Genomic DNA, 13,303 nt, shown 5'->3' on the forward strand with positions numbered 1-13,303 from the left:
TCCCTATTGATCTCGTCAAGAGACAAGGCCCTGGCCTGTCGTTAGATGTTCCAGTTGTTGGTTGTGACTGAAGTGCCTGCTGCCGAGTTGTGGAACAATCATGGGAGTACCAATTCTGCCTATAACAAATGGAATGGCAGAGCAAAAAAGCAATGGGACGATGGGAAAAGTAAAACATCAGGTTGGTCAGCTGCGACAGGCACATCTTGTCCAACTTCTGTTTTTTCTCTTGATGTGACATGAGGACAAGCAGTCCCGGTAATAATGAAAGGTAAGAACAATATTGCAGAATACTACTTTATTTTGGATACAATCTGAGCTTTCCTTTAACTGGCCATTCTGTCAAGAAAACCAAATCTACTGAAGCGAGCCATTTTTGTCGATGCAACAGAGTCAAGCCAACGTGACGCTTGTGGTTGGAATGGCTCTGTCACAGCGACTTAAATCGCTTTGTGTGCCCCGCTTTAAGTTGAATTACGTTACAATATCATAACCATTGAAGACATTGCAGTTACTTATTTACAGCGAAGTGAATTGGCCCTCCAGCAGAAATGTTTGGGGAGCCACATTATAGACCACAACTTTTTAACGAGTTGGAATGTTTTCAGGAAATAAAGAGTGTCTCCATCAGATATATGCCACAGGTCCATTCTACAGGTATACACCATAAAACATGGATCACTAAAGAGATTTAAAGTGAAGTTCCTTTGAGAACACCTCACAATGTCTACAATCAAGAGTCACATTCTTCATGTCACCAGCTGGAGCAAAACAAAATCCTAATATACTAACAGCTTACGTCTCACGAGGAACAAAGGTGCACACTTATCATTTCCTGCTTTTAAAAATGCACGTTAGCAGTGTGCACTATCTTTCATTTTGCATGCCGGATCAGTCAGCGGTTGATGTCTTCTGGATGTGAAGACTTACTGATATGCTAGTATACACTGGCAAGTGATTTGGCTTGAGTGCACAGCAAGCAAAAACTGGTCCCTTACTCAAAATGAAACTCATTTTAACTCTGCCTGCGAAAAACTGACAACAAATAAGTTACTACTAAAATGCAATACCTAACGTCAAACCTAATAGCTAGCTTTCGAGTTCAAACCACTTTGTGCGTTATCTAATGAAATCCACATGCAAAGTGGTTGATGCACTGTTTAGTGCCAATAACTCTAATTGCACTGTAACATGTGCCATATCAAGTACAGATAACAAGCTAAACCTTCATGCATAGTAAGTTTTTCTCTCCTGATTGGATTCGGTGAGTTTTTATAAGTCTTTATCAGCCTTTCAGTTCTAAGTAACCTGACCCAATTATTCAGGTCAGTAACACTCATAAGTGCAATTACACAAAAATCACACAATCGAGGTCCATCGAGTGTTTGTCCTGAGTCTCAAATTTATTAATGTACAAAAAAACGTGTGCAACAAAACCAATTTAGAAAGGAAATGAAAGGTTACACCGGTGGGAAATGACATTTAATCTGAGAGGGTACACATCTGCTGAATCCAGTCGCCTAGAGTATAAAGACAACCTGACATTCACTTCTTGAGCACCACAGGTAGATTATACTCTAGTAACGAGGAAAGCACTCAATTGGAAGAAGTGGAAGAGGAAGGTTCTCATTGTACTACCGCATTATGCATTTAGTAAGCTACCAAGATGAGTCATACGATGCCACCTGGCAGCAACTCCCAGTCTTCATGGTCTTTAGATTATTTTAACCTGATCCCTTGTAAGCAAGCTTAAAGTCATGTCTCACCCACAACTTAAAAAAGCTCAATCAGAAGCAAACATTCAGGAATGTGAACAATTTCAAAGTTCCAGATCATAGTTTGAAGTCTATTTGAAATGTTTGACAATGTTCCAAGAACCTTACACCAAACAATAGTCTCTCATTGTGAAAAAGCTATCAAAGCAGCTATCAAAGTAGCGAAATATTTCATGAGCACTTCCGATTTTTGGTTGCCAGTCTGTCCTAAAAGCCATAGGAATGGAACTGAGGGAGTTCATTAACAGTGTCTTCTTTCACCTCTACAGCTAATTTGCCATTGGCTTGATTATAACACCCATGGTCTTAGAAAGTTCAGGCTCATCGATGGTCAGCGTAACATTTTGATGGTTGCCACGGGAACAGACATATACAGGTGGACGCTCTACCTGGACCACCTTCTCTTCTTCATTGAACACCATGACTGTCGCCTGAAATTTCGCCTCATTTTGAACCATGGCTGACTCATGACAATATATCTGTAATGACCAGACATCACCATTCTTTCTGTACGTAATTTTCCAATCACCGTCCCGTTTCTCATTTGGTACTGGCCCGACGTACATTTTGACATCGACCTGGATACCAAAGCGCAGGGTATTCGTCATGCGGACATTGTCTACAGACAGGCGGGAGTAGTCTCGGGGCATGAAGAAGTTTTCACTAAAGCTCACCGAGAGTTCAGTCTGCGATGGACAGAGAGCACGGAAGCGATAAGCCCGTCCAATCAACTCTCGGATGAGCTCGCCACATTCTGTCTGAGAGGTGAGTTCATGGTGTTCGATCTGATACAACTGTCCGACCATCATCTGTGGGAAGCGGATCAACGGCATCAAGCGACTAGAGTATTCTGTCATTTCTTGGTTATGATTATCATGCTGAAGCCAAGTGACCACCGCCTCAAACAACGTATACTCGTCAGGCACAATCAGCTGCGAGGAGAGCAAGATATCAGAGAGAAATTCCATGTCCATATTGACCCACTCAGGGGAAGAGATAATTTCATGGGTGTTCCAACAGATGCACTGAAAGCATCTCTCAAACAGCTCGGAGAGGTGTAGCGCCTTAGACCAGGGGTACCACGCCAAGGCATTGTTGACGCGTGGACTCTTGGAATGTTCGATCATGTATTTGACACACAAATCTTTGAGTGAGCCGACGTTGTATTTATCTGCCAGGCATAGAACGCCTACGGCAGAATCAGTTGAAATGGCCAGCTCGGCTGTGTAGAGATACCGCAGGAAGATATCAAAGACCGCCTGGCACTCGGGAGATTCATTCAGCTCGACCTCCTCCGTGATGTTGCGTGACCATGGCCGCTCGTAAAGCATCGTCCTGAAGACATCGCTGGATTTGGCGAGGACGAATTTGTGACCATAGAATCGCTGGTCGCCGATTTTCAAGACGACGTCACTGAGGGACTGTTGGTTGAAGAACTGTGAGACGTTTTGGATGAAGTTGAGATCGTCACGCAGGATCTCAACCGATGGAGAGTCCATTACAACCTGCAAGCACACAAATGAAACCTGCATTGAGAATGTGCATTCATAATGAGGATTAGGAATACTTCTATAGCAAGTGCCAAACTTGTCCTGTAAAAAGAGAAATAGAAGAGATTAGTGACTTGGAGTACTTGAGGGTGAGTTGACACTCTGGAAGCAGACCACTGGTGTCCAACGACCGTACCAAGATGCCGCAGTCTCTGTGCCTCCACGAGTCCAAGGGTTGATTGCCAACAGTCTCTGTGCCTCCACGAGTCCAAGGGTTGATGCCAACAGCCTCCTAGTCTGCCAGGTTAGGAGAAAGCATGGCTATTACAGTGTATGTTGACACTGCACCTCTCAATATACCAGTACATGTAACAGCATATCTGAAGTAAAAGGTCAATGATTTGTCATCGATAACTGGATCCAACGTATCCACAACAATAAATAAGCTGATGATCAGATCAATATCAAATTCAAAGTTAATTTCCCATCAAATTAACATCCTGTATCTCATCAAAGCAAGTCGGCCAACCCAAATGATTGCAATTATCATCTCATTTGATGGTAGTTTTCTAGAGTTCTGTGTAATCATCAGGCTGAGGCCAGATAAGAGCACTAATTACAGCTGCGGAAACCAGTAACCAAACATAGGACGACAAGCTGGGTAAACCAATAAGGTGGAGCAGCTATTTGATGATAGTCCTTGCCTTATACAAGGCCATCCTGTATGTAGGGCAAATAAACATATCTTCTATGAAGAGCAACAATAATGTATTCTAAATCGTGACGATCGCATTTTGTGCTTACAATTATCTGTTCCAATATTATGAATAGCGGACATCTTTTTAAATATCTGAATAAGCCTTACAGTAAATTTAGCACACGCTCATTGTGTTATATCGAATGGATTTATGTCACGAGGCACGCTGACGTTATCTGGGGTTCACAACCCAGAGAGGACCTCGCCAAGTCATCAGAGTTTCCCTACCCTTCCAGGTCAACACACGACAACATGGACAAGAAGCTGAAACTGGTTGGACAACATGCAACCTAACTCTCCCAGTTGCATACCAGTGTCTTAGTTCACCATCGACAGGCCTGATTATATATGAAAGTACAATGTACATGTGTACTTGCAATGTGCTTAAGAAAGAAATACCAATTGACACTGGGTAGCCGACTCATTAATGTAACTAACTTTGACTGTAGCTACATCATCAATGGTAATCAGTACCCTAAACTAACAACTTGATTAGCTTCCCAATGTTTCCTGTAACCCACTCATTGTTATACGCTGACAGAGTAGAAAATGACATCAACCAACCAGTTGGGGCATATAATCCCCTCATCACTGACACTGATTCATCAAGTTCAAACCCTCACTGTAATCCCAATGCCATCTTCCAGCAAAACATCAAGAAAGCTAAAAAATATCATGAATGACAACACAAAATCAAATTTAAACCCATAGGAGATGTTTACTTACATGAAGAGGGAAAGGCACCCATGATTTTGTTGATGAATCGCCCCATGTATCAAGTAATGTGACCGCACCCCAAATATGCCAAAACCTGTCTGCACCTGAGTGGCCTGGCATTGAATGGAAGCAGACCAGACAAGGTGCCCTGATCAGGACAAGCAAACACAGCAAAAAACCACGAGCACTAAGTGGGAAAAGGAAATGGGAATGCCTACCTTTGAGGGCCTGGGAGAAAGTGGTAACTCCGTGTGGCTTGGCCGGATCACATCCATCGGAGCGTCCGAGAACTCATCAAAGTCCTCGTCAAAGTTTGGATGATATTCAGCCATGTTTCACAGAGGAGTTTGCTCTGTTCCGATCGAGCAGTGGAGCTGAGAATATATTAACCTCAATCATAACAATCACGCAGCTGAATTCCTAAATGGTGAGACATTTATATCACGGCGGTGTGCTATTCAATTTCGCTTCTATCAGAGCATGGTGTGCAGAATATGAAATGAGAATTTCAATGGTACTTGCTTCCATTGTGTGCTGTTGTATGTGTGAGCTACGTCATCCAAATAATATGGTTGACATTTGAAGTGGTTGACCCAAGTATATGAGGACTTCACATCAGGCAGCACGACTTAAAACAACCATTTGAAAAACGGTCAATAGCCTTAATGAAATGGTCCAGGGACCATGTGCTCACCTCGGGTAATGTATAATGCATGTCATTTGCAGTGAATATGGGAAGAACAATTTCTGGCTAGTTTCACCAGTTTTGATTTCATTGAATAATATTATCGAACTCAAAATGGGGCCTTGGATCAAGGGCCCATATGACCATCCATGAGCATGAATGTATAGGACTGAAAAGCCTGTAAGACCTGGGTACAAGGTATTTTTAAAGTGGTCTGCATCTGCAAACTGTGCGTGATATGACGCTGAAAATGCGGGATATTGATGATAGATACATAATCTGATTGAGCTGATTTTTGCATGCAGCATCTGTACGCATCAACAACTACATTGGCAGTGTTTTATTGAACGCTATTTATTCATGATATGTAGACTAACTCTGAATAGCTCCATACTGACAATATGGCATGAAATCTAGTAATGATCACTTGAAGACAGGTTGACAGGGCAAGTGCTGCCATCTTGTGTTATTGCAAGATATCACACTTCGAGTATGGATTGCAGGACTGGTTCTGGTTATACTTGGACGCAGTCTATGTCGACGGCCTCCCGGCCAATTAGGGGCCGTCCACGCAAGCTACTCATGTTTTTCACTGAGTGGGGTCTTTCTTTTGCCCTGGCATATAGGCACCTGATACAAGTAACAGAATTTGGCTACTTATTCCCCGTTCTCTATCTATATGGCACCTGCCACTGATGGGTCCGGCAAAGCCTGTGGTTTGGATTATCAGTGGGGTTATTGACTTGGCTCTTAACCTGGAAGACCTTCACTTGTATGAGGAACTCACACAGAAACTACAGGAGTAGGAGGGTAGCGAAGTTCTGCAGAGTAGGTTGATTTCTAGGTGCATAGTGACATATGCAGAATTTCACCTTGAGCAAGGCTCTTTTACACAACTCAACCATGAGATATGACTGAGATACTCTGAGCAGTCAAAGTGGCACAGTGGAAACATCAATGCCTGTTGCCACCTTGCTGGTCCCTCAGTATCGAGGCAGCCACGCACCTCACGGGTCCCTCAGTATCGAGGCAGCCATGAAATGGGAGCGATGTGCGAGGAGAAGTGACTAATCACCAGCGCCGAGACTTCAGATGTCAACCATGGAAAGATGCACATGTGCACTTCAACACAAGGCAGACAAAACCAGTGGGTGTCCTGGCACATCTTTCTGCATCATCTTGGAAATGCACTGAGGCAAGAAACTGAGCAAGCCCACGATGAAAAACCTTTAGCGCAATGCAACATACCTTCAATCATTAATCCTGTGATATAAATCAACGGAATATCTCATGAACAGTCTAATCCATACCAGCAGAATTGCTATAAGAATACGGGGCCAATTTTGAAAATATTTGTGAGTGCCCCATGGCCCCATGCTGACCCCCAACAAAGGTTGGCTCGGGCCAAACCTGTTATTGAAACAGCATAAATCATGAACCAGTCTTGAAATTCACATCTCAACTCATCTATGTATAAGTTCACTGAGTAATTATTATGATAAATATCATAAGTATAATATTTTGGATATGACATTTCGCGTGTATTGTGAATGATGTAAATACATATAATGATTTCCCCTCTGGTGATTTTTAAACATTATTGATAACCGCTTTATAACTGCTGACAGTGCTGTATTGAAGAGGTCCAAGTCTTGACCCCGATTCAATTATCCTACCAAGTTTCTAGCTAGTTATGACTGCATGAGATCACTCAGGCATGAAGATACTATTGTCAAGTTCTCATCCACCAGGCACAACAGGAATAATCACCACCTCGAGTACCTTCACTTATCTCAAAACACCAAGAAGAAACCTAATAAAAGGCTGAGTTGACAGATTGAGAGTCAGACAGAGATATGAGGAAGGACCTTATCTCACAAGCAATACAATAGTGAGTCCAACATTCTAAGTGCACCACAACTTCAAGACTGCCACCATCAACAGTGAAATGAAACCAATCTTCAACTCCCGTGCAAAACTCTGAGCAAAACATAGATTGGATACAGCAGAGCTTTGCTAAATCATGTCTCAACTCCACTGCCAGGCAAACAAATAGGATCAATACTGAGATCCGATTTGGTAATGGCTGATCGATTTCAATTTTCACATCAAACTGATTTACTTTTGGTATGTGGAAGATCAATACCGACGGCTTTACTTCAGATCCATATTACATCAGCTAGACTCAAATTTGCCACACAGTAACCACGAAACTGGCGTAGAGCTGACTGGCGTAGAAACTACTTAGCATATGAGCGCCAAACATGCTGAATAAGATGACGGACATTCTAGCGCATCTTACCGTGCCACGCATTGTTGTCTCCTCGGTCCAACATTCCACAAAAACACATTCCTGGGAGTCCTCCATCTCATAACAGTAAATAAACACTAGTTTAAAATGTCCAGATGAAAACGTCCGATAAACAACGATTTGATCCCGCATCCAAGAAAGCTTTTATCATCAGTAGGCGCTAGGGAGCATATAAAGTGTTCAGATGCAAAAGCTGCTAGAAGCCATTCTAAAACAATGGACCAATTATGATGAAGTGAATCTGACAGTTCCGCTGATCTCAATAACAAACTGTTTCACTGAAAACTTGCAAGATCCTCTTAAAATTCATGTGATAAGTCATCACTATTGACACTAAGCTGAAAAGTAGTGCATTTACTCGAAAAGACTTCAAGTGGACTTAGTAGGTTGCATTTGAACTCTTCACTGCTTCTCCTTGATCTAATGGTATTCCACAGCCTACTCATGTAGCACCTTGCACGTCTTTAGCTTGAATGCAATGGATCACATTAACTAAACTCACTAGGACCTCCAACATGTAAAACAACAAGATAAACGGTGATATTATTATTCTTATCCAGCAGCTAAAATTCCTCCAATGTTTCTATCCTACAGTCCGTCAGTTTGATTCACGATGTGCACAGTACAGACTAGATAGCATGTTATGATTAGATCAGCCAGAACTCATTCTCACAACATCAAGGCCAGGAGTGGCTTCATAATAGATGTGTCCTCAGCAGCCCAGCATCGCATCAAGCTATCAGCTACATGTACTCAAATGTGTAGCCCAACTGTGGACAATGAGGCTGTTGGCTATTGTGTGAGTCCTTCAGTGCATAATGAAGTGTATTCCTCTCCTGGCAATTAGAACAGCATCTCATCAATGGGCCAGATGACTTCCAAAAGAGACAAAGAGCACAACAATCCAGCTACACTAGTGCGATGCTATAGGACAAGTCCAATAATGAGATGATGCAGGACATTTAACATGGCCCTGCACAAATGTAGGATTAACGGCACATATATTCCACCACGTGCAGTCCTGCATCTGTCACCAAAGTATGCACAAAGAACCCGTTTTAATTTCAACAAATACACACATGTTCTTTGTTGACTTCAGCTATGTCTACCTAATTTATCATGATCAGAAGTTTTTTTAAATTTATTCAAAAATATCATATTCAGGCGACATATTTCAGATGAAACCATGTGGGTTATAAAAGTCAATACGATTATTGAACTGCTGAAGAGGGTGCACATTTAGTGAACTGGGAGATGCTGTTGCTAGGCTGACTAGAAGCAAAAGCCAGAATGGAGAATGCATGTTGAAGAGACTTGATGTCAAATGAAAGCACGAGAAACAACTGAATATCAAAGGGGGCAAAGATGCTACATACGTGTATAATGCAAGTTGAATCTCAAAGAATAAGCTTCTACTGTTGCTGAGAAAAAGCGTGCATTGCTAGTGCTTCTAACTGTGCATGTGTAAGTTCAAATTATATGAAACATGTCAAAGGGCAACAGATGTTCGACTTACAAAATGAGAGCCAAGAGATTCTGACATCCCTTCAAGTGACACATGGCACACCCCAAGTACTGAACTCAACCTCTCATGATATCAAGAGTTATAGATTTGAACAGAAACCTCTCCAGCATGAAATCATGGCAGAGTGGTATTGAGTGTTGCTACTTGTAATGCAACAAAATGGATGAACATTGCGGGGAAGTTGAAATTCGATATCGGCCTACATCCAGGCAAAACTGTCTGACCCTTCAGAATAACAACAATACAATATTGGTTGCAGAAATACATACCTTTGTCAATAGGCTACAATTCGATGCAACTTAGAATACTACGACATTCAAGCAAGACCTACTAATGACAAGTCCCTTGCTACAGATCCACAACTTCTCCACTGGCACAAAAATTACCACTTTCATCAAGACATGCATACAAAAGGATGACACAGTTAGTAAGTGTACATTATCTGTCATGTAATGACATAGATGTAAACACTTGGAATAGGCCAAGAGTTGGCAGAGTACCAGTACAGCGACAGAGGACAATCAACCCGGGAGGGGTACAGAGTACAGGGTAACAGAGGACAATCAACCAGGATGGGGTACAGAGTACAGAGTTGGCGAAGACAAAAGTGAAACCACCAAGACAATAGACTGAACCGCCCACCATTCTTCAACCTCGGCATATCTCCAGATTTTGCTTGCCCCCCCCCCCTCACTTCCAGAACATTGCAATATGATTGAACTATACACAATCAATAGCTCATACCTTATATTCCACTGTCCATGTCTCAAACATCGAATTCTCTTCCATTCTCACTTGGGCAGACTAAAAGTAAGTTAGCCTACTACAATCCTGTATCCAAGCAGAGAGAAACCAACCGTTAGCATGAATGAAGTGCACAAGGCTATCACCAGCTTCGATGTAGATTCTTATTGACAAATAGTGTCTTTGCTTGACTGGTATTGGTTTTCCTTCAAACCCAAGACCATCAGTCACAATCCAATCAGCATGCAGAAAACATCAGTTTTTTCCAGGACTGGGTTCCCACATGTCACAATCAGTGATTGATGACAAAGGCGACTCAGAGCAAACCTTAAAGTACAGTTTCTCTGTCCTTAGATCCAAGGACACGTATCACCATGGCGCCGAGAAGATGTCCTTAAACAAGGCTCCTAAGGTCACAGTCAAGGACACGCACCAATCCAATCAGCATGTACAGAATGGAGCAGTTCCAAGAAAATGGATTTGTATTGTAGCATTGCGGATGTGAACTGTTATGTATTCCACAATATTGATTTACCACCGATTGATGGCCTTGATGTTTATCCTTGTCAGATTCAAGGACACATTGCTAACCATGCATTATAATGGTTGCCAGGAGTAATTATGGTTAGGAGCTCAGTCACCATAAAGACACAGAATCCCTTGGATGGACATCTGAAGCCCTGTGTCTGTTGTAACTATGGCAACCGGCTTGCCAACATCCAGACCCTTTCTCGCTGATGGAAAGGGTAGTTGGAGGGCCAGTCATTTTTTGACAATCAAAAGAATCATGGCTTACAATTGGCATTCGGATCAGGAAACCATGGAACCAACTTTAATATGAGCTCATCATTGGAGACAAGTGTTCCACAAATAATTGATTCAACTGCCTTATAACAATTTCAAAGGAAGGGAGATTGGAAGTAATGATGATAAACACTGAGGCTGTCTGCACCTAATTGTCACCAATCCTGTCATTTCATTTCATTAACATTATAAAATGTAATCATTCAATGGTAAATCCATCAAATATGAATAATTTAGGAGGCTAAATGATTTATGACATGCATTACCACTTTGACCTGGAGTCAATCCTTAAAGTACAAATTCCTAGCATGAATAAATCAAAAACTCTAAATGTACCTGTCTCTAATCACAGGGCAAAAGAAAGGCAGTGGAAGAGAACTGGCCTCATGATCAGAGACCGTGGCATGGATGGACTCCAAGCTGAGTCACGTTCCCTGGCTGACCGAATTCAAATGATTGCTTTGTAGCTGCCCCTAAAACCCCAGACAAAGCTAGAACTGTGTGCAGACTTGGATGCTTGTGAGCAGATACCAAGCTAACTGAAATGAGAGACTATGAAACAACATGAAAAGATTTCGAAAGTGAAAGATTGAACTAACACACCCTAATAAGCTGAAGCAAGGCAATTTCTGCAAGCAGAGAATTGAAATTTTAAAAGCAACTCTGCAGATTTTAGAAATTAGATTTTAGAAGTCTTAAAAACTACCTTGGAAATGGAATTACTAGATTTGATACCTGATGCGGACATGCTAGAGTTGGCCGACATGGTTCTGCAAAAGAATATTGAAGGAATAACAACACACAGAAAAGTAAGACAGTCGGAGGCAAGTCTTAGTTTTATCTTTTTCAGTCAATGCAGCGTGAAATAACAAGGCCTCAGCATTTATAACACTCTTATCAAACCAGCACAAAAAGGAAGTCTTGAATTTGAATTGATGTGGGGAAGGAGACTGAGGGCTATCAAGCCCAATTCATAACATGCACCTCTACAGAGCTACATTTGTATATTGCCAAGATGAATTTCATGCTTTAACTAGTGTCAATCACTGACCTGATCAACAGGACAGACGCGAGATGGGTTCAATCTGTGGAAAACTCACACTGCATGAACTGTGTTTCTTCTGCTTGACATCGAATGCAGAGGACTTCAGACTATGGCAAGAGAAGGCCAGCTTTTGTCTGACACTAGACAGCAGAAACCTTGACTCTGACTTCAACTTTCAATTGGTAAACAGGCTGAAAATAGAAACATCATCACCATACAATTCCCCAAAGCCTCATCATTAAATTACTGCCTCACATATCATGATCGAAATACATTTTCATTTCTAAGTCATTACGAGCTCAGGCCAATCATGGCAATTAATGCATAGATAAAACCCAGTTCCTTGTGTTTTTATGTCAATAATGTGGGGTAGGTCATGCTGACCAACCCAAGTGTATTTCACGGCGATAACATCTCGGGCCTAGTTCCATGGGGTTGTTTTATCAGCTACAAGCATGATAAGACTGGTCAGGATTGAAGTGCAACAAGGATTTGACTGCCTTGATCTACCTCTATTCTCTTAGAGCCCACTAGCTGACAGGTCGAAGCATGATATAAACTGATTTTTAGATGTATAGGCTGATGAGACTGATGATGACGATTTTATCTACATGACCTCCAACTGTGTCACATCATGAGGAGTCTGTCTTTGCAATATCATTTCATTCTGTTCTGGTTGCTTCAATATTCTATGTCCAGAACTAGTTAGTTGTTCTAACATTGATAAGTTCATCACCAAAAACCTTAAGTTCAGTTCATTCAACACCAAAGCATATCTTGTTCAGGGGGAAGGTAGCTAGATTTTTTGTCCTGGGTCTTGGGGTGGGGCCATAATGACACTTTTCGAAAAAATTTGGCTAAAAATCAGTCAAAAATCATTTTGGGCGATTTCCACTGGGTTGCATTTGCCCCTTACCCAGCCCTGCCCCCCACCCGCCAGCTACGCCACTGCTATCAGAGACAAAGCTTAAGTCAATTCATGGTTGACATAGACGGACAGTTCATGACTTGAATAACGAAATAAGCAAATACATTGTGTACACAATATACATGGCTAGACAGGTCTCTTTCAGACCACCAGAATGGGGCAGCTTATTATACTCTACTGTCCTTGCCTACAACAATGGCACAGTCACGCCCCTATTGTTCACATTATTGTCTACTCACCCTTATCACTGCTTATTTCGTCATTTAATCCGGCCAAAACGACCCTAATTTAAATGAATGAATCTTTTGTATTTATCGTTGATCAATCTGACAATAGCCGACACGCAATTTCCCTGAAGTTCGATGTTCACCAATTTTATTAGGGAAATCAAACATGACAGTTCGTCGGTATAAATGACGTCACGGCGTGGAATTCCGTTCATTAGATCATACTCACGTGTTGTTGTTTACTTTTTGGACGGACTTATTTTCGTTGTTCAGAAGGCTTGTGAATTGGAAATTT

General features: G+C 41.8%; 1 protein-coding gene across 11 annotated transcripts; it reads right to left on the bottom strand.

The window, feature by feature from the left end:
• Positions 1-283: 283 nt before the first annotated feature.
• On the bottom strand, positions 284-13,149 carry LOC135494156 (BTB/POZ domain-containing protein 17-like). 11 transcript variants are annotated; one of them, XM_064781985.1, is made up of 4 exons: positions 13,021-13,149; positions 11,909-12,044; positions 11,515-11,578; positions 284-3,280 (listed from the first exon to the last, which is right to left on the bottom strand). In XM_064781985.1, the coding sequence occupies exons 2-4, from the start codon at positions 11,938-11,940 to the stop codon at positions 2,045-2,047; spliced, it is 1,332 nt and encodes a 443-aa protein (XP_064638055.1). In that variant the 5' UTR covers positions 11,941-12,044; positions 13,021-13,149; the 3' UTR covers positions 284-2,044. The 11 variants fall into 11 exon arrangements, with proteins under 11 accessions (XP_064638055.1, XP_064638058.1, XP_064638061.1 ...); XM_064781988.1 differs by lacking the exon at positions 13,021-13,149 and having other exon boundaries at positions 11,544-11,578; positions 11,909-12,037; XM_064781991.1 differs by lacking the exons at positions 11,515-11,578; positions 11,909-12,044 and having other exon boundaries at positions 13,021-13,138.
• Positions 13,150-13,303: the final 154 nt, after the last annotated feature.

Source organism: Lineus longissimus, chromosome 9 (genome assembly GCF_910592395.1).
Source record: "Lineus longissimus chromosome 9, tnLinLong1.2, whole genome shotgun sequence".
Lineage (NCBI taxonomy): Eukaryota > Metazoa > Nemertea > Pilidiophora > Heteronemertea > Lineidae > Lineus > Lineus longissimus.

Bases quoted from the DNA above. Each gene is read 5' to 3' on its own strand.
- LOC135494156 (XM_064781982.1), bottom strand. From the start codon at position 7,867: ATGCGGGATCAAATCGTTGTTTATCGGACGTTTTCATCTGGACATTTT. The intron at 3,281-7,726 runs GTAAGATGCGCT...GTGTGCTTGCAG, and splicing joins AGACAACAATGCGTGGCACG to GTTGTAATGGACTCTCCATC.